At 41.8% G+C, this 22,587-nt stretch overlaps 1 protein-coding gene across 1 annotated transcript in view; it reads right to left on the minus strand.

Moving 5' to 3' along the window:
* The window catches only part of LOC140717036 (polymeric immunoglobulin receptor-like), a 32,838-nt gene extending 14,867 nt beyond the window's left edge, over nucleotides 1–17,971 (minus strand). The window contains exons 1-5 of the mRNA XM_073030220.1: nucleotides 17,861–17,971; nucleotides 15,007–15,096; nucleotides 12,821–13,141; nucleotides 11,669–11,989; nucleotides 8,379–8,699 (exon numbers count right to left, since the gene is read on the minus strand). Of these exons, the coding sequence (XP_072886321.1) occupies nucleotides 8,379–8,699; nucleotides 11,669–11,989; nucleotides 12,821–13,141; nucleotides 15,007–15,046 (1,003 nt within the window). The 5' untranslated portion in view covers nucleotides 15,047–15,096; nucleotides 17,861–17,971. The remainder of the gene's footprint in view (nucleotides 1–8,378; nucleotides 8,700–11,668; nucleotides 11,990–12,820; nucleotides 13,142–15,006; nucleotides 15,097–17,860) is intronic.
* Nucleotides 17,972–22,587: the final 4,616 nt, after the last annotated feature.

Consider the following 22,587-nt stretch of genomic DNA (forward strand, 5'->3'; position numbering starts at 1 on the left):
GGAGGTTAGGGTTTGTAAATTTGTTGATGACACAAAGGTTAGGGGTGTTGTGGTTAGAGTGGACGGCTGTCAGAGATTACAGTGGGACATCGATAGGATGCAAAACTGGGCTGAGAAGTGGCAGATGGAGTTCAACCCAGATAAGTGTGAGGTGGTTCATTTTGGTAGGTCAAATATGATGGCAGAATATCGTATTAATGGAAAGACTCTTGGCAGTATGGTGGATCAGTGGGTTCTTGGGGTCCGAGTCCATGGGACACTCAAAGCTGCTGCGCCGGTTGACTGCGTGGTTAAGAAGGCATATGGGGTATTGGCCTTCATCAATCGTGGGATTGAGTTCAAGAGCTGAGAGATAACGTTACAGCTATAGAGGACACTGGTCAGACCCCACCTCGTTCTGGTCACCTCACTACAGGAAAGATGTGAAAACCATAGAAAGGGTTCAGAGGAGATTTACAAGGATTTTGCCTGGATTGGCGAGCATTGCTTATGAGAATAGGTTGAGGGGACTTGGTGTTTTCACCTTTGAGCGGCAGAAGATGAGAGGTGACCTGATAGGCTGTATAAGATGATGAGAGGCATTGATCGTGTGGATTGTCAGAGGCTTTTTCCCAGGGCTGAAATGACTAACATGAGAGGGCACAGTTTTAAGGTGTTTGGAAGTAGATACAGAGGAGATGTCAGGGGTAAGTTTTTTATGCAGAGAGTGGTGAGTGTGTGGAATGGGCTGCCGCAATGGTGGTGGAGGCGGATACATTAGGGTCTTTTAAGAGACTGCTGGATAGGTCTATGGAGCTTAGTAAAATAGAGGGCTATTAGTAAGTTGAGGTAATTTCTAAATTAAGTACATTTTCAGCACAGCATTATGGGCCGAAGAGCTTGTATTTAGTTGTAACTTTTGTTTACAGATTGTCATGTACCACACACCAATTGTGTTACTGTAGTTTTTTTTTATCAAACTTCCTGCTGCCTTCTTCCTTATTCTTATTTCTGTCATTTCTCTCTGAGGACAGACAGATCTTGGTGGGATCTCTGTAATTAAAATGGTTTAGACTTTGTTTCTTCTGATTGGTTTCCTACCTGGTCAGTGAAATATAGCACTGGGCAACTGCATAATCAGTGTCGGATTGAAGTTCATACACTGTTTCCACAACAGTGCTTAAATACCTATAGACACTAAAGATGTCGGAAACTGGAGTTCAGAGTACACTCCTGGAGGAACTCAGTGGGTCAAGCAGCTTCTGTCAGGGGGAAGGGAAATGTCAATGGTTAGGGTCAAGACTCTGCATCAAGTGTGAGTGGAGAGTGAGAGGATATCAGCAGGAGAGGGGCAGGTGTGAAACTGGGTCCACAAGGTAGTTGGGGCTGAGGAGGGACGAAGCATGACAGGCAAATGGAATGGCGAGGAAAAGGGATGGAGTTTGGAGGTGGGTGAGAGATGGGAGTAGATAAGGAGAAAAGAGGAACAGTGTGGAGCCAGGTGTGGGGAGAATATGTCCACGTGGAGAAATCCCCTGAGCAGGAACATCAGTTCTTCTATTGCTGGGTTCTGATTTCACTTTGCAAGGAATAAGTATGACAACCAATGTTATTGTCTTGAAATCAGTGTCTTTCCTGGGCCATTCCAGTGGGGCAATTAGTAAAGAACATTACTAGGTCTGAAAGTCAAAGATAAACCAGGGTGAGTGGGGAAAATAGATTTCTGTCCCTAAAGACCTTTCTGATCCAGATGGGGTTTTGACAGTCTGGTAGTTGAACTTTATCATTATTGATATGTGGTTCGTCATTATTGTTATTGATACATCTTTTATAATTCCAGATATAATAAATTGGATTTAAACGCTCAATGTATCCCAACAATTATTGAAATCACACATGGATTTCTAGACACTAAAGTACCAATGATTACTGTTGCATCACCTTCTAACTACACATAGGAATACTTGATAGGTACAATATTTAAAATTTGCTTCAGAACAAAAGGGCACAGTTTCAGACATCATGAGGGGTCTGTTTCTGCAGTTTATAAACTTGTCTGATCACACACACACACACACACACACACACACACACACACACACACACACACACACACACACACACACACACACACACACACACACACACACACACACACACACACACACACACACACACACACACACACACTGAAATAACTGGGACCTGTGTGGACATTCTGAAGTAACTGAAGCCATGTATGGTATTGAATTCCATAGATTTAGCACCCTCTGGCTACACACTGCCGCTCACCCTCAGTTCACAATCGATTGTCACTCCGTCTGTGTTACCCACTTGTTTCCACTAAAATTGAACACTGTTGAATCCATCTATGGCACCAGTACTTTGATTGCGAGCAGAACATTGCTTTGTAGTGAAAATCGATTGTGATCGCTCTTCCCACAACTCCTCTTACATACTGCTCTGCCCACAATGCACCTGAAGCTGAGGGAGGCATTTTCAGATTTGAGAGAAAAAGGAGCATTGTAATGCAAAAATATTTTGGAACATGATGATGAAAACAGCTCCAGGTCACGTCCAGCATGTGGACAATGACACCACAGCCAATGATTTTGGTGTGAAGTGCTGTCAGTGCTGTTACTGTGTCAGTGCTCTCTCCCCTGTGTCAGTACATTGTGGGTTCACTTCCCACTCCAGAGTCCTGAGCAGAAACCCAGGGCTGACCTTCTAGTGCAGTACTGAGGGGGAGCGGCAGTGTTGAACTTTCAGTTACTTCACATTATGCCGCCTTTGAAATGTCCACAAAGATCCTAGACTGTGTGTGTGTGTGTGTGTGTGTGTGTGTGTGTGTGTGTGTGTGTGTGTGTGTGTGTGTGTGTGTGTGTGTGTGTGTGTGTGTGTGTGTGTGTGTGTGTGTGTGTGTGTGTGTGTGTATGTTCAGACAAGTTGATAAACTTCAGAAAGAGACCCCTCATCATGTCTGAAACTGTGTCCTTTGGATCTGAAGCAACTCACACTCATCAGGTCTGGCAGTATCTACGGAAATGAATAAACTGTTGACATTTCTGATGAGGGTCTCTGCCTGAAACATCAACTGTTGATTTTGTTCCATAGATGCTGCCTGACCTGCTGATTTCCTCCACCATTTTGTATATGTTGCACTTGTTGTCCAGCATCTGCAGAATCTCTTCTGTTCCTGTTCTAATATTGGTCAGGCAAATGTCATTGAGCATCAGAGAGTTATACAGTATGGGAACAGGCCCTTCAGCTCAACTCATTCACAGTGACCTGCCTGAGCTCGTCCCACCCACTTGCATTTTCTCCATATCCATTTTCAATACATGTGCTGGTATAGAAATCTTTTATTCATTTTTACTGTACCCACTTCTACCACTTCCTGTATCAGTTCATTCCATATACCCACTACCCTCTGTGTGAAAAACATGCCCCAAGGCTCTTGTTATATCCTTCCCCTCTCTTCCTCTACCTTTAGACCAAACCATTATAGAACATAATGAATGAATGTTCACATTATCAATTCCCCTTGTGAATTTATATACCTCAATAAACTCACCCCTCAGCATGCTACCCTCCATGGAAAAAAAACTCAGCCTATCCAGCCTGTCCTACTAACTCAACACTTCGAGTCCTGACTGCACCTTTTTGTAATCTTTCCAGTTCAAGGGCATCCTCCCTACAGCTTGGAGACCAGATATACACACAATTCTCCAATTGTAGTCCCACCAATAACTTGTACAGCTGTAACATGATATGCTATCTTTCTCTATCCTCTAAACAATAAAGGGAAGTATGCCAAATGGCTGTTTCACACCAAGTTTAATTCTGTCACCACTTTTGAAGAGCTTTATACTTTTGACACTTAGGTCTGATTGTTTTTACAACACTCCACAGTCCCAGCCATTTACTGTGTAACCCTGTCCTAGCTTAACTTCTGAAAACTAATGCTTCACTATTGTCCAGGTTAAATTTCCCATCCATTTCACAGCCTACTTTTCCTGTTGAAAAATGCTGTTGTATTATTAGATAAGTTTCCTCATAATTTTCATTTCACCTACTAACTTACTAAACTGCCTGTTACCTTCTTATCCAAATTGCTAACATAGATAACAAGCAACAGTGGCCCCAGCAGTGATCACGGCAGCACACCACTGCTCACAGGCCTCCAGGATGAAAAACAACCCTCCAGCACGACTTTCTGATTCCTATCACTAATCCAGTTTTGCATGTGAATGACTGGTACCTCTGTGAAAATGTTGTACAACACAGGGACCTGGTAGTACAAATGCATAATTCCCTGGAAATGAAGACACAGAGACTGGGTGGTGAAGGTGATGCTCGGTTTGCTTACAGTCATTCTTCAAGGAAATGATTACAGGAGTTATGATGTCATTTTACTGTTTACAGGAGCCTGGTGTGACAGCACTTGGAATAGTGTGTGTAGTTCTGGGACCTGGTGTGCGCAGGGTGTAACTAAGTTAGAAAAGATGCAGAAAAAATTCACAAGGATGTTACAGAGACTGGAAAGTTTTGATGTAGAAAGAGGGACCAGATAGGCCAGGGCCTTTTTCCTTTGAGTGTTCAAGGCAGAGGGGTGACCTTACAGAGACTTATTAAAGTGGTCATGCTAAGCTTGTCATAGATGGAGGTGGAAGTGGCGATAAGGTCTCATTAACTATAAAGTGCTCCAAATGACGTATGTCTCTAACAGCCTCTGATAACAAAGTCCAACTCTTGGCCTGCAAGTGTGGCTTAGCTACTAGGCAAGTGGAACTGTTTCTATTGACAAGAGAAGGGGCACAGGCAGACCACTGGTGCCTCAAAACCAATTACTTTTGGAAGGTGGGGCTCATCAGCCTTGGTCGGCAGTCTGCTTAGGAGAAGGAAAACTGATTTGAAACCTCCACTGCCTTGTGGACATACCCACCCATGGGAAAGGTTTCGGGAGTAAACTCTGAGGAAAAAATCTGAAGCCAGGATTACTAAGACTATTTGATGTTGTTTACAACTTCACTCGGACAACCTCTGCGACGACACTGGTGCCAAGCTGAATTGGCATTTGTCCTTCCCTTTGACTACATCAGTGACATGGAGAGGGGGAACTCGCTGCATATGGCCAACAGCCGGTTCTTCAAATCTTGCCACCCAGGCTTGCGTCAAGGAGAGGACATAGTCCACCAGAGGGGCAAACTCATGATGCCCTGGGATCGATGGCTGACTGCTACCAGATCAGTCATTTTTCCCATTATACGGGAGTCTGAAACAAGAGTACACAGTTTTAAAGTAGAAGGGAATAGATTTAAAAAGAATCTGAACGACAACTTTTTTACAGAGGGTGGTGTATGGACCAAACTACCAGAAGCAATAGAGCACAACATTTAAAAACATTTGGATAGGTAGATTGATTGGAAAGATTTCTGGTCATGCAAGTGAAATGTAGAGCAACAGGAATAGCTCAAGTAGACAATTTGATCGGCAAGTTGGGCCAAAAGGCCTTCCTCGGTGCTGTAAAACTCCATGACTCCAAGGCAGAAAGACAAAAAGTACGGTAAGTGTCAGAATCCCACCAGCTTAACATGTGTTCTTGGCAAAATGCTGGAGTCTGTAATTAAGGAATTAATATTTAGTGATTTAAAGCAGCTTAATCTAATCAAATGAAGTCAAAATGGTTTCAGGAAGGTTAACTTATCTTTGAGGCATTTATTAGATTTCATGATACTTGGAGAGGTGTGTTAGAATGGATTAAAAACCAGCTATTGAATCAATAAAAAGAGTCAAAATAAATAGATCTTATTCACTCTCAGAAGATGCATATCGTGAACTGCTTGAAGTTTCCACATTTGAAAGTTTCCTACTTGGTCCTCAAGATTTACTTAAATAACTTGAAGAGAAAGCAGATTGTCAGATGTACAAATTTGACTGCAGGAACCATTAATCGGTTTTCTGTCTGATGCTATTATATTTTGTGTGGTTATTATGGGTACTGGTAATACATCCTGAGGGTTGTGGTGTGGTAGAGGCAGACTGGTATTCAGGCTTTGACCTAGTTAGTTAGTTCAGTTTAGTTGAGGGGGAGTGAACTGGTGATAATATATATTTTTTTTACCACTACTTCATAATTTCCCTGATTCGGTTATGCTAATTTTGAATATCACTGTACAAGATCATTTGTTTTACTGTTTTCAAAATAAAGAATCAAAATACTTTCTTCAACTTGGACACAGTTATTTGGAAATGCATCATACAGCGTCGAGTCCCTCACTCTCTAAGTTTTTGGTTGGTTTCAAGTAACCATTAAATTGCCAATGACATAAAAAAGTGTGGGTTAATAATGATATCAGGGCTCCCCAAATGTATATAGATAGATGAATGTGGAGCCAAGACATGGTCAATGGGACAGTATGAGGTTATGAGCCTCAATATAAGGAACCTAAAAAAAGACTGTTATCTACAGTATGTAAAAAAAAACTGCAAATGAGAGAAACAAATGGAAAAAATGTTTTTGCATGATGGTTTGTAAGAAAAGCAAATGGTGTACAGTGCTCTATTGCAAGAGGTTTGGAGTTTTGACAGAATGAATTCCTGTTGCACTGCAGGTGGTGTTGTTGAGACTGTGTCTGGAGTACTCTGCGTAATTTTATTCGTCCAGTTTAAGGATGGACATACTGATTGGAGGAAGTTCAGAACAGATTTATTGGGATGACCCCTGGCTATTGGACCCACAGCTCCAATCTGCTAATTAAATTTGCCGACGACATTACCTTATCTCAATTAATAACAAGGCAGCCAACTGAGAAGAAATCATCATCCTGACACAATGGTGTCAAGAAAACAACCTCTCCTTCAATGTCGCAAAAACAAAGGAGCTGGTTGTGGACTACAGGAGAAACGGAGTCAGGCTCACCCTTATTGACATCAATAGATCTGGAGCTGAGAGGGTAAACAGCTTTAAGTTCCTCAGTATACACATCACCGAGGACCAGCTGTGTGGTGAAAAATGCACAACAGGACCACTTTCAACTCAGACGGTTGAAGAAGTTTGGCATGAGTCCCCAAATCCTAAGGACTTTCTACAGGGGCACAACTGAGAGCATCCTGACTGGCTGTATCACTGCTGCAGATGCGAACTGTACTTCACTCAATCTCAGGACTCAGTAGAGAATGGTGCGGACAGACCAGCGCATCGGTGGATGTGAATTTCCCACTATTCAGGACATTTACATTGACAGACATGGGCCCAAAAGATCTTTGGGGACCCAAGTCATCTCAATTACAAACTGTTCCACCTACAACCATCCTAGAAATGGTACCGCAGCATTAAAACCAGGACCGACAGTCTCTGGGACAGCTGCTTCCACCAGGCTACTAGACTGATGAATTCATGCTGATACAATTGTATGTCTATGCTATACTGACTGTTCTGTTGTACATACTATCTGCTACAAATGACTATAAATTGCATATTGCAGTTTCAGATGGAGACACAACATAAATGATTTTACTCCTCATGGATGTGAAGGATATAAAGAACAGATTCAATTCAATTGATGTTGGAGAGTGAAGCTGACAAGAAATTTTGTAGCTTGATAAAACTTTGGGTAGGTCACATTGAGAGCAATAATAAGTAGTTCTGTTTGCAACCCTGTGGAAAGGATGTGGATGTTCAGGAGAGGGTAATTGCCTTGCTAAAGTCTACGTAAACAACATCCACTGCCTTCCCTTTATCCACTTTCCTGGTAACCTCCTCGATAAAATCTGTAATTTTGATTAGACGCATACTACCACACACGAAGCCATGCTGGCAATTCTTAATCAGCCCATGTCTATCCAAATATGATATATCTATCCGGTCACTTAGAATACACTCCAGTAACTTTCCTGCAACTGATGTGAGATTCACTGCCGTACAATTTCCTAATTTATGCTTAGAGCCTTTTTTAAACAGCAGAATAACATTGGCTACTCTCTGACCCCCTGGTACCTCTCCTGTTGCTAAGAATAGTTTAAATATGTTTGTAAGGGCCCAGGTATTTTCTGCACGTGTCTCCCATGAGGTTCAAGGGAACACCTTAGCAGGCCCTGGGGATAGATCCACCCTAATGTGCCTCAGGATAGCAAACTCCTCCTCCTCTGACAGGGATACATTTCATGGAGTTCAGAGGCAGGAAAATATGCTGACCTTTCTATTGGAAATTGGTGTCCCATCAGTTGCCTGCACTGGGTGAGGGCAACATGAGAGGGGATTCTTTATGCTTGTCAACTCACCACAGGGCTCTTACTGTTGTGGAGCTTCAGGATATTCCTGCTGCCCTGACTCTTCCCAGGAAAACATGAATCAGACATTTCAGTGGAGACATCAAGTCAGTCAATGAGAAACCTACCATCAGATACTTGTAGATGCACATCAAAAACTGGATGCTTGCCAGATGTTGTAATTCCACATTTGTAAAGTCCTTTATCATTAGAGACAAGCTTCTCCATAGTAACAGTAAATATTCCCTGGGTTCTGTTATCTCTGATTGTCATTCTTCCATACTGCTCATTTTGCCCTTTTGTATTCACTAACGATGTGCATTGGTGATCCCACATGCGGCACAAATACTTTGTGTGTGAACGGTACATTGGTGCATAGTGACAATCGATTGTGACCGCTCTTCCCACAACTCCTCTTACTTTATCTTCTGCCCATAAAGCACCTGAAACTGAGGGAGAAGTTTCTCAGAAAATGCACAGGTAAATCAAATCAACACAGGGAGATTCAAGATTCTAGATCATTTCATGTCATTTACTGTACAAAGGTGTAAAGGAGAACAAAATCATTAACACACTGGATCTGACACAAAAGATAAGAAAATCAATCGTAATAATAAAAATGAAGATATTTTATTTAAAGCTGTCACTGTGTTCTAAGGAAACTGCCAGACTCTTTATTGGTATAATTGAATTCCACTGAGAAGACAACAGCATTGAACCTCATCACGTGGTCACATTTCTTCAAAAGTAATGATTTTTATTTGACTGGAGCCACTATTGTCACTGCCCATGAATGTCTCAGTGTGTTTCCACATTTCTGAGTCAATAGATTACTGATCCAGTCACATTCAAGACAGGCGAGCATAAGGTCAGTGGTGGGTAACTTACTGGAGGTGATTGTGTGAGGCAGGATCTACCTGTATTTGCAAAGGAAAGATCTGATTTTGGATAGTGAACATGATTTTATGCATGGGAAATCTTCTGTCAATAATATTTGACTGAGTTCTCTTTGAGAGATGATCAAAGGAACTGATGAGGACAGGGCCTTAGAATTTAGCATTTGTGTTTAGCAAGGCTGATGAACATACCTTACATTGTCGACTGATCTGTAATGTGAGATCTCATGGTAAGCTAGCTGGATGGAGACTGAATAGGCTTGGTGGAAGGAGTCAGATTGTGGTAGTGGAGTGTTGGTTTTCTGACAACGTCAGACTTTATCACCAGTGGTGTGCCATCGGGATCTGTGCTGTTATTTGTTAACCGCTCTTATTTGTCATCAGTATTAATAATTTGTAATGTTAATGTAGGTGGCATGATTAATAAGTTATGGGTGACAAGTAGTGCAGTGGACAGAGGAAATAGTTGTGTAAGTTTACAAGAGGATCTTGAAAATGCACCAGTGTTCAGCCCCAATACTCAGTGCCAGCAAGCTCCCCCCACCTGAGCCTGTCCTGTCTGCTTGCATTTGACCCGTCTCCCTCTCTTCTCAGTACTACCATCAGGTGGAAGGTGCAGAAGTCTTGGGGCCGACTCCACTGGGTTCATCAACAGTTGTTGTCCTACAGCAATCAGGCTGCTGGATTGGTTTCACTCGCCAGAGCTCTGAACTGACTCTGCAGCTGTGAACTCACTTTCAGGGACTCTGCCTCTCATGTTCGATGTATTATTTGTTTACATATTTTTATTATTTGCACGATTTGTCATCTTTTGCACGTTGGTTTTTTGTCAGTCTTTGTTGTGTGTGGTTTTACATGGATTCTATTGTGTACTTTGTTTTGCTGGCAAGGTATGGTGGATAATCACAGTCTTTATTCCAGGGTAGGGGAGTAGAAAAATAGAGACCCTTGGCTTAAGGAGTGAGGAGAAATTCTTAGAGAGCCTGGAGCCATATACAACCTTGAGATTCACCTCCTTCCAGGCAACCATAAAACAAAAATAACAATCGAACCCATGGTTTATTTTCCTTCCTGTAATCATGAAATACAGCAGCCTTGTTCATATCGTACGTAAAGTTAAATTGAAGTAATGGATTCCCTGCTCATGTCTTAAAGAGCGTGAGGTTTTTTATTCAACAACCAGAAACTCAGTTTCAGCAGTTAGTAATTTACTTGGGCTGCTCAGATATTCAAAAGCTAGAGACAACCAAAGACAATGAGACCATAAGACATAGGAGGAGAATTAGGCCATTTGGCCCATACAGTCTGCTCCACTATTCCATCAAGGCTGATTTATTATCCCACTGAATTCCATTCTCCTGATTTCTCCCCATAATCTTTGATGCCTTTCCTATACTATATGCTATTAAGCTACGCTTTAAATAAACCCAATGACTTGGCTTCGAAAGCCATGTATGGTATTGAATTCCACAGATTCAATACCTGCTGGTCACAGAAAATCCTCCTCATCTCCATTCTAATGTACGGAGTCTGTACATCCTCCATGTGGATTATCATTGGGTCTCCCCGGGTGGTCCTGTTTCCTCCCACAGTCCAAAGACAGACTCATTAGGAGAATTGGCCTTTGCAGATTGCCCTGTGATTAGGTTACATTTAATTGGGTTTGACGAGAGTTCATTCAGTGTTGTGGCCCAAAGGGCTGGTAGGACCTACTCTGTACTCTATCAGGAAATAAATAAAATAAAGGGACTTCCTTGCATTCTGAGGCTGATATTTCAGGCATGATTTCCCCATTAGGAAACCATGTTTGATCATATACCTCCAAGGACCCCAAAATCCTGTTCTTAATAATAGACTCCCACATCTTCCCAACCACTAAAGTCATGTTAACTGGTCGACAAATTCCTTCCTTTTGCCTCCATCCTTTCTTACAGAGTGGTGTTGATATTTCCAATTTTCCAGTCCTTTGAACATTCCAGAATCTAATTATTCTTAAAAGATCACCACTAATGCCTCCACAATTTCTTCATATAACACCTTCAGGACTTTGGGGTGTAGTCCGTCTGGTCCAAGTGACTGATCTACCTTCAGATCTCACAGCTTCCTAAGCACCTTCTGCTTAGTAATAGCAACCACACTCATTTCTGCCCCCTGACATTGCCAAATTTCTGTCATTCCCACTAATATTTGCAATATTATAAATCCTTCCTTTTGCTTTCATGAGAATGACACTGTCTCACAACTGAACACCTACTCTAGGCTTTTCAAAGTAAAGTATTAATGGAATGTTCTCAATCAGTCTGGATGCACAAGTCCAACAATGTTTGAGATGCTCCACATCTTCCAGGAGGAAGTGCCTGACTTAACTGTTCTCTGCACTTTATTTCTACGCCATGGAGACTGCAATGTTTAGCTTCTACAAATGCAAAGATATTCCTTACCCTCACCAACAGTAAGGGCTGCAGTAACAGAGTAACATAAAGAAATATTTAAATGTATCCTCTCTTGAAAGGAGAACTTACTGGTGCCATTGATTTCTGTCACATAACTGCAGATCTCTCCGTTGTTGAAGACTGTCACATTAACCATTGCACTGGATCTTGCTCCAAACCAATTCCAGGCTCCGCAGTAATATTGATGGTGCTGGTGGTTGAAGGATTGACAACGTAGAGTCAGTTCTTTGCTGTCTGAGATCTTTGGATGCCCAGATGAGGTTTGTTCATACCAACTGTACTGAATGGGATGAGATCCCTGGAAGGACTCACAGGAAAGTGACACTGAGCCCCCGAGACGTGAGACATTTGCTGGTGACAGATATCGAAGCACAGGAACAGACATGGGTTCTGTGGGAAAGAATTAAACATTCAGACACTGAATGAACATCTGAAAATCATACACTCTTCTGCCACTTTATTAGGTATAAATATTCACCTGATCATTAATGCAAATATCTAATTAATCAATCATGTGGCAGCAACTCAGCCCATAAAAGCATTCAGAAGTATTCAAGAGGTTTAGTCAATGTTTAGTCAATGTATCAGAATGAGAAAGAAATGTGATCTAAGTGACTTTGACCACAAAATCATTGTTGGGGCCAGGCAGGGTAGTTTAAATATCTCAGGTTCTATTCATCTCCTGGGATTTTCACACACAGCTGTCTCTAGAGTTTACAAAGAATGGAGCTAACAACATGAAATAACATCCAGAGAGCAGTAATTCTGTGAACAAAATGCCTTGTTAATGAGAGATGTGAGAGGAGAATGTCCGGACTGGTTCAAGCTGACAGAAATGTGACAGTAATTCAATAACCAGGCATTACGACAGCGGTGTGCTGAAAAGCATCTGAAAGTACAACAGGTGAAACCTCGAAGTGGATGGGGCACAGAAGCAAAAGACCATGAACATACACTCCGTGGCCACTCTATTATGTACAGGAGATGCCTAATAAAGCAGCCACTAATTGTTTAAAGGCAGCAACTTTTCAGTTATCTCTCACATGATTAGTGGCTTTCAGGAGAGAATGAAATTGTGACTGGGGTCAGTAACCTGCTGTTTAAAGGGAAACATTTGGCACTGATATTAATGCAGAGGTAGTGAGGGATGGACAGGGTCTGGACAAAGATCATGAGACATTTATTTTATGAAAGGCAGAAATCAATCACTGAGAAACCTACCATCATTTACTTTTAGTTCTAAATTAAATCTCGTATCGAGACCTGTTGTTTCAATTCCACAGCTGTACCATCCTGTGTCTCCAGAGCGAAGATCCTCCAAAGTAACAGTAAATATTCCCCGTTCCGGGTTATCTGTGATTGACACTCGTCCACTCTGTCCATGTTGCCTTTTTGTTTCCAATAAAACTGAACATTGGATAGTCCATCCGTGGCACCAATACTTTGTGTGCGAGTGGTACTTTTCTTCATAGTGACAATTGATTGTGATCGCTCTTCCCACAACTCCTCTTACATATTTCTCTGCCCACAATGCACCTGAAACTGAGGGAGGCATTTTCAGATTTGAGGAGAAAGTAACAACTTAATGCAACAAATATTTTTGAACATGACGGTGAAAACAGGTGCAGGTCATGCACAGCATGTGGACAATGACACCACAGCCAATGATTTTGGCTTGAGGTGCTTTCAGAGCTGTTACTCTGTCAGTCGTGTCAGTGATCTCTCCCCTGTCTCAGTACACTTCCAGTACACGCCCAGCTCTGTATCACTTTCACCAATCACCTTTCCAGCTCTTAGCTTCATCTCACCCCCTCCGGTCTTCTCCTATCATTTCGCATTTCCCCCTTCCCCCACTACTTTCAAATCTCTTACTATCTTTCCTTTCAGTTAGCCCTGACGAAGGGTCTCAGCCCGAAACGTTGACAGTGCTTCTCCTTATAGATGCTGCCTGGCCTGCTGTGTTCCACCAGCATTTTGTGTGTTGTTGTTTGAATTTCCAGCATCTGCAGATTTCCTCGTGTTTGCTGAATCCATGGAAATCAATACCATACGTGGCTTCTGAGACCCTGAAAGTGTTGAAAGTGTTGAACTTTCAGTTACTTCAGAATGTCCACACAGGTCCCAGCTATTTCATCTGGGGGGGGGGGGGATGTGTGTGTGTGTGTGTGTGTGTGTGTGTGTGTGTGTGTGTGTGTGTGTGTGTGTGTGTGTGTGTGTGTGTGTGTGTGTGTGTGTGTGTGTGTGTGTGTTCAGACAAGTTTACAAACTGCGGAAAGAGAGCCCTCATTATGTCTCAAACTGTGCACTCTGGTTCTGAAGCAAATTTTAAACATTGTACCTATCAAGTATTTTTTTGTGTAGCTGGAAGGTGGTGCTGATGCACCATCAATAACTCTCTGAGACGTGAGGTGAGATATCGGCTTTTATTGACTGGAAGAAAGAACAAGCAGCAATTGACCACCATGCTACATCCTGGAGACTGAGAGGCAGGGCTCAGGCCCCAATCGCCTTTATACCGGGGTCTGTGGGAGGAGCCACAGTAGTAGTCAGCAGGTGGGGCGTGTCCAGACAGGTATATGTAGTTCACCACAGGTGCAACAGTGGTCATTAGTACTTTAGTGTCTAGAAATCCAGGTGTGATTTCAATAACTGTTGGGATACTTTGAGTGCTAAAATCCAATTTATTATTTCTGGAATTGAAAAAAAGACAAATCAATAATGACAATGATGAACTGCCAGATTGTCAAAATCCCATCTGGATTGGAAAGGCTTTTAGGGAGAGAAATCTCTCATCCCTAAAACCCTGGTTTACTTTGACTCTAGATCTGGTAATGTTCTCTGCTAACTGCACCACTGGAGTGGCCCAGAAAGAACTCTGATTTCAAGACAATAATGTCAAGTGTCATTGAGATCCCTGCAGAGTGAGATCAGATTCCAGCAATGGTAGGCCTGATGTTCTTGCTTAACAGTTTCCAGGAGATTTCTCCAGCTGGGCATATTCTCCCCACACCTAGCTCTACACTATTCCTCTGTTCTCCTTATCTGCTTCCACTTCTCACCCACCTCCAAACACCATCCCTTTTCCACCCCATTCCATTTACCTGTTGTGCTCCACAATTCCTCAGCACCGACTAACTTGAGGACCCAGTTACATGCCTCCCCCTCTCCTATTTACACCTACTCCCTCTCCACTCACACATGACACAAGATCTCGACCCAAATGTTTGACATTTCCCCGCCCCCTGACAGATGCTGCTTGACCCACTGAGTTCCTCCAGGAATGTACTCTGAACTCCAGTTTCCGACATCCTCAGTGTCTACAATTATTCAAGCACTGATGTGGAAACGTTGTACGACTCCCAATCCAACACTGATTATGCAGTTGTCCAGTGCTGTCTGTAACTCACCAGGTAGGAAACCAATCAGAAGAATCAATGTCCACAGCATTTTATTCACAGAGACACAGCCAGGACCTGTCTGTCTTCAGAGAGAAATGACTGAAATATAAATAAGGAAGAAGGCAGCAGGAAGTTTGATCAAAAAAACTACAGTAACACAATTGGTGTGTGGTACGTGACAATCTGAAAAGCTCTTAATTATATTTACCAGGACAGGAACACTTATTCTTAAAGACTGAATAAAATGCTGAGACATGTTAAAATATTATACACAAGCAACAGTAAGTGTTTTAATCTAACATCAAAATAAACAACTGGATGTGTCCTAAAGCAGGGAATTAATCTGAAATGTTGACCACTTGACTCCTGAAATTCAATTTATTTTTTCCTTGATTTACACGTGGGGTGTCATTAGGGAAAGTATTCATGGTGAAAAGTTAATGATGGTAAGAGAAAGTGCACATTTTGAGTGTTGTGAGCGTGAGGAGAAAGTTTGATGGCTCCGGGCCTATACTCACTGGAGATTAGAAGAATGAGGCGGAGAGGGGAAATCATATTCAAACCTATTGAATATTGAAAGGACAAGAGAGAGTGGCTGTGGAAAGGATGTTCTAGGATTGGAGTGCAATGTCTCTGAGTACTCTGAGAGAAAACTGTTTTAGCTGGAGGGTGGTGAATCTGTCAAATTCACTGGAATTTGTGGAGACCAATTCACTGGATACATTTAAAGTGGAGATTGATAAGTTCTTAAATATTAAGGGCATCAAAGATTAAGGGGAGAAGCAGCAGAATAAGGTTGAGAGAGAAAATAAGTCAGACATGATGGAATGGTGGAATAGACTCAATGGGAAGAGTGGCCTAATTCTTCTCCTATGTCTTTTGGTCTTATGGTCTGATATTACAGGCAAAATCTAGTGAACCTCTTCTGCAATCTCTCCAATGTTTCCACACCCTTCATGCTATGCTGCAAACACAACTACATACCAACCTGAAGTGTGTATTGATCTTATTTTAAAAATTTGCAACATGAATTCTCATATGCACAATGCTGGTCCATTGCCATCAGCTCTCTTTATCAGCTACTTTACAATCTCCTTCTGTTCCAGATTTCAGAGAATTATGGACATACACTCCAAGATTTGTACATCATTCTGGATCTTGCCTTGGTACCCCCAGCACTCAGGACATACATTTTTCTCATTGTTACCATCAATTAGGAGATACAGAGGCCTGAAGACACACACTCAGCGATTCAGGAACAGCAGCTTCCCCTCTGCCATCTGATTCGTAAATGGACATTGAACCTGTGAACGCTACCTCACTTGTTAAATGTATATTATTTCTGTTTTTGCATGATTTTTAATCTATTCAATATACATATACTGTAATTGATTTACTTATTTGTTTGTTATTATTATTTCTCTTCTATATTTTGCGGTGGTGTGTGGCATAGTGACATCAGTGCTGGACTTCAGAGCGAAGGCTCCCGAGTTCGAATCCACCCGACTCCCTTGCATGCTTCCCATCCATGCTGGGTTGAGCGTCGAGCTAGAAACTCGACCTCGTAAAGATAAGAAAGTCTGCTAAAAAAAAATGCCATCAATGATGGCTTCCCGATAACTCCACTTCTTCTTCTTCTTCTTCCTTAATTAACAAATTTCACAACACATGCCAGTGATTATAAACCTGATTTTCATTCTGATTCTGATAATTCAATCAAATGTTTTGGGGAACTTGCTGCTGAGGATGGAATAAATTAGGAAATATGTGTGAAGCAGGCAGTGAAGAAAGCTAACGGCATGTTGCCCTTCATAACAAGGGGAGCTGAGTATAGGAGCAAAGAGGTCCTTCTGCAGTTGTACAGGGCCCTGGTGAGACCACACCTGGAATATTGTGTTCAGTTTTGGTCTCCAAATTTGAAAAGGACATTCTTGCTATTGAGGGAGTACAGCATAGGTTCACAAGGTTAATTCCCGGGGTGACGGGACTGTCATATGTTGAAAGATTGGAGCAACTGGGCTTGTATACACTGGAATTTAGAAGGATGAGAGGGGATCTGATTGAAACATATAAGATTATTAAGGGATTGGACACGCCAGAGGCAGGAAACATGTTCCCGATGTTGGGGGAGTTCAGAACCAGAGGCCACAGTTTAAGAATAAGGGGTAGGCCATTTAGAACAGAGTTCAGGAGAATCTTTTTCAGCAAGAGAGTTGTGGATCTATGGAATGCTCTGCCTCAGAAGGCAGTGGAGGCCAATTCTACAGATGCTTTCAAGAAAGAGTTAGATAGAGCTCTTAAAGATAGCAGAGTCAAGGGATATGAGGAGAAAGCAGGAACGGGGTACTGACTGTAGATGATCAGCCATGATCAAATTGAATGTTGGTGGTGGCTCGAAGGGTTGAATGGCCTACTCCTGCACCTATTGTCTATTGATGTAGAAGGGGCTTTTCATGCAAACTCAACATACAGCACTTCACTTCAGTCCCTCTCCTCTCTGAAAGCTGTGTCTGCTCTTTGAAGGAAGCTTTAAAGATCACCTCTTCTGAATTCTGTTCCATCTGTTGGTGCAATTTCAAGAGCCCTGGTGGAATTTCACTTTGCTACAGTTAAATGTGAGGGGAAACCAAGTAAATGGAATTACACAGTCACAATGGAGAAAAATCCTTGTCAGATCTGTTCTTAAACCAAATCAACTCCATTTTGACAGGAAATTGTGTTAAGTAGACGACCCCTGTAGTTTTCTATTTCTCATAGAATCATAGGGCACAGTAAATGGGCAGATCACACATGTCCAAGGAGAAGACATTTCTATCTTACTTAGCTCAGCTCCATGGTCTCCCTTTCCCCTAACCATACATACCTTTGCTCAGATTCTGAGTCTCTAGCATCACAGTATCCCTGTTCACCAGGTTAGGTCTTTCCATGTTAGTTGACGAGTGATCTATCCAGATTCATGCTGTGCGATTCCCTGGGACAGATGAAGTCTGAGGAGATTATCAGTACAAGTGATAACAATTCTCACGTGTCACACATGTTGGAGAAGTCATACAGAATCAGAATACGAATCAATTTTAATATCACCAACATACTGTATGTCATGAAATTAACCATAGCAGTTCTAAATGGAAATATTCGATGATTACCATTGGAGCTCTACACAGATTTGCCAATTCTTGGTGCCATCTTGAATTTTAACTGAACAAAGTTAATCGTTTATCTTCAACTTCATTGCAAACACTGGAACATCTGCAGACACTAGAAGTCCAAACCAACACACAGAGAATGCTGGAGGGAACTCAACAGGTCAGGCAGCATGTGTGGAAATGAATAGATCGTCGACATTTCAGGCCGATGCTCTTATTCAGGTCTGAGAAGGAAGTTGGAAGCTGTCTGAATAAAAAGATGGGGGAGAGGAGGAAGGCTATCTGGAAGGTGATCGGTGAAGCCAGGTGGATGGGAATGGTGGTACAGGCTGTAAAAGAAGGAATCTGATAGGAGGGTAGAGTGCACCAAAGGAGAAATGGCATGAAAAGGGGACCCAGGGGAAGTAAAAGACAAGAAAGAAGAGAAGAATGGCCTCAATCCAAAGTGTAAACTATCTGTTCATTTCCATAGATTCTGCCTGATCTGTTGAGTTCCTCTAGTATTTTGTGCGTGTTGCTTTTGATTTCATTGTAGTGTGAGGGTTGAGATGATGCATGAATGTGGCTGATTTATATTTTCCTGAATTTTTGTTGCTGACTTTACAATTGTTTATAAACAGTTAATTTCACATTGCGTATGATACACCATCAATAGGAGACTGGAAGTGAATGATAGGCTTTTATTAACCGCAAAAAGGGAGCACGACCATGTTGAAGACTAAGGGAGGAGCAATGTCCCAATCGCCTTTATACAGGGGTCTGTGGGAGGAGCCACAGGAGCAGTCAGCAGAGGGGCGTTTCCAGACAGGTATACATAGTTTACCACAGCGTATAAAGAGATAAATGATAAAGTTATTCAGTATAGATGGAGAGCTTTTGTAATTTTGGGTTTTTTACATTTGTTTTAGGAGAAAACAGTGCAGTATATTAGCTGTGAATGTACATCTGCTTAAATTCTGTACATTGTACAGTATGAGTGCTGACTCTGTTGCATCAGTCACTGCTGTCATCTGTGTAATGTTCACCCTCAGTGAAGGATGTGGTCAGAACTTCTGTTTTCTTTAATTATCTACCAAACAGAATATAGAGAAGTAACAACAAATGCTACACATTGAACTAGTTCTCTTGTCTCTTCCTGCATTGCACCATCACTTCTTGGAAAACTTCTCAACAACCATGGGTCAATATGCTGATGAGAACAAGTGCAGAGATGCAAAGCATCTTCAGCAAAGCATTTCTATTTCAGCAACTAGATCAATAAACAATAACAATTTGATGAAGAAAAATGAATAGGCCACTGAACCATTGTGTTTAAACCTGATCTCAATCCTGTGCATACCTGCAAATACAACGGTGGGATTATAAAATGATTTCTGTTCTGTTGTTGAGAAATCATACAGACACTACAGCTTTATGAGGTATTGGTCAGACTGCATGTGAAGGAGGAGAAAACTTTTTATAGGCTCTGTACTTGTACTGTATGTGTCAAAGAGTCTCTAAATGTCCCTGTTGTATCAGGCTCTACCACCATGTCTGCAGTGTAGTCCAGGGACCCAACACTCTCTGTGTAAAAAAAAAACTTGCCTCTTACATCTCCCTGAAACTTTCTTCCGCTCACCTAAAATGGATGTCCTCTGGTACTGGTCATTGTCACCATGAGAAAGAGGTGCTGGCTGTCCACTCAAGTTATGCTCTATACTCCATAATACAATGATTGAACTAGAGTTTTATCAAGCTGTAACCTCGTGGTTCTTGAACTCAGTCCCTTAATCTACTGAAGCCCAGCACATCCTACACCTTTTTAACACCCTTTCAAATTGTACAGCAACTTTGGGGAATTTACAAACTTGGAACTGAATATCACTCTGGACCTCCACATTGTTAAGAATTCTGCATTAACTTCTTACAATCTGCATTCAAGTTTGATCACCCAAAGTGTATCACTTCACATTTTTTAGGCTGAACTCCATTTGCCATTTCACACCCCAGCACTTCAACATTTCTATGTCGTCTTGTAACTGACAATAACCTTCTCTACAATCCCACACACGGACAATCTTTGTGTCATGTGTGAACATATGTACATACTTTGGACATTTGAATTAAGTAACATTACTGGGGCCTCATCAGATGAAGACGTGTCCATAAATCAGAAGTTCATAACCTGGGACTGAACTGTATCGTCTTTTATCTCACACGTCATTCTTCTGACGAGATCAACTTTCAAATCTGACAGCCTTCCACTTTTTATCCAAATCTGAGGAAGGGTCTGTGACCTGAAACTGGGTTCAATGAAGGGACGTGGCCCAAAACATCAATTGCTTATTCCTTTCTGTAGATTCTGCCTGATCTGCTGAGTTCCTTCAGCACTTGGGTGTACTCCGTCAGCATTTAGGAGTGAGATTCAAAATTGGGCTGAATTGTGTCACAACAACTATCTCTCACTGAGATTCAGCAAAACCAAAGAGCTGATTATTGACTGCAGTATGAGGCATCCAGAGGTCCATGAGCCAGTACGCAGCAGGGGATCAGAGGGGGAAAGGGTCAGTAACTTTAAATCCTTGGCATTATCATTTTAGAGCAACTGTCCTGGGTCCAGCTTATAACTGGCATCACAAAGAAAGTACAGCAGGGCATTATTTACTTAAAAGTTTACAAAGATCAAACTGACATCCGAAACTTTGAAAAAGTTCTATAGATCCACAGTGGAGAGTATTCTTACTGGTTGCATCATGGCATGGTATGAAAACACTAATGCTCTTGAATGGAAAAACCTACAAAAGGCAGTGGACACAGCCTAGTCCATCACAGATATGCCCTGCACACCGTTAAGTACATTGTCACCCTAGAAACATCATGAATCTCACGGTAGTATATAGTGACATGAATGTATTTTATAATAAAGTTACTTTGACTTTGACTAATGCAGCAGTTTGTCAAAGGCCTTCTGAAAATCCAAGTAAACAATTTCCATTGACAGACAAAGTCTCCTTTCTCTATCCAGTCTGTTAATTCCTTAAAGAATTCCAATAGATTTGGTAGGGTAGATTTCTCCTTAAGGAAATCATGCTGACTTAGACCTATTTTATCATTTGCCTCCAAGTTCTTTGAAACCTCATTGTTAATTATAGACTCTAACATCTTACCAACCACTGCAATCAGGCTAATTGGCCTGTAATTCCTGCCTTTTGTCTCTCTCCCTTCTTAAAGACATGAGCGACATTTATAATTTTCCAGTCCTCTAGAACCATACTTGCAAAATCATTACGCATGCCTCCAGAATCTCTTTAGTTACCTCAATCAGAACCATGGGTGCAGTCCAGGTAACTGATCCTGTTTCACAGTATCTTCCCTCCTATTTACACCATTTTCCCTCTCCACTCAGACTCAATGCAAGGTCTCAAGCCAAACCATCGACAATTACCTTCCCCCTGACAGACGCTGCATGGCCTGCTGAGTTCCTCCAGCTTTCTCTGAACTCCAGATTCTGACATCTTCAGTGTCTACACATATTCAAGCATTGTTCTGGATATGATGTAAGACCCCTAAATGAACATTAATTACAAAAATGTCCCATGCCAGTTGTCACTCACCAGGTAGAAAACTAATTAGAAGAATCAAAATCCACATTGATTTATTCACGAGGCTGATCAGCACTTCACAGAGAGAAATTACTTTCAAATAAAAATAAGGAAGAAGAGGGCAGGAAGTCTGATCAGAAACCACAGTGAGCCAACTTAGGCTGACATGATCATATGACAAGCAACACAGAAAATTCTGGAGAAACTGAGTAGCTCAGGCAGCATCAATAGAAATGAACATAGAGTTGATGTTTCGGACTGAGCCCCTTTATCAGGACTGAAAAGGAAATGGAAAGACACCAGAATACAAAGGGTTGGTAAGGGGACACAGGCTAGCTGGAAGTTGATCAGTAAAGCTATGTGGGTGGGTAAGGTAAAGGGCTGTAGAGGAAGGAATCTCATAGGAGAGGAAGGTGGACCAAAGGAGAAAGGGTATGAGGCAGACAACTAGGTGGAAGCGATAAGTAGGTGTGTTGAGGGAACAGGCCAGAATATCAAAAGATCATAATTATAATTAACAAAGTAAAGGACAATTCCCAATGACTGATAAAAATGATGAGAAAAATCAAATTGTGAGACACCAGCAACAGCAGATGTTATAATCTGACGCAAAAATAAATTGCTGAAGGTGTCTTGAAGCAGGGGCTTCATCTAAAATGTCGACCACTCTGCATCTGCAGATGTTCTCTGGCTCCCCAAGTTCTTCCAGAAGCTTTCTTTTCTTGCCTGAGTTGAAATGTCACCCATGACGAATCATCGAGGAAAGGGTTCCTGGCAAAATGTTAACTGAGGAAGAGAAAAGACATGCTCAAAAGGTTTAGTTGTTGTTCTGACCAAACATCAGAATTGTCAAAAAATGTAAT

The sequence above is a fragment of the Hemitrygon akajei genome, chromosome 27, assembly GCF_048418815.1.
Source record: "Hemitrygon akajei chromosome 27, sHemAka1.3, whole genome shotgun sequence".
Classification (NCBI taxonomy): domain Eukaryota; kingdom Metazoa; phylum Chordata; class Chondrichthyes; order Myliobatiformes; family Dasyatidae; genus Hemitrygon; species Hemitrygon akajei.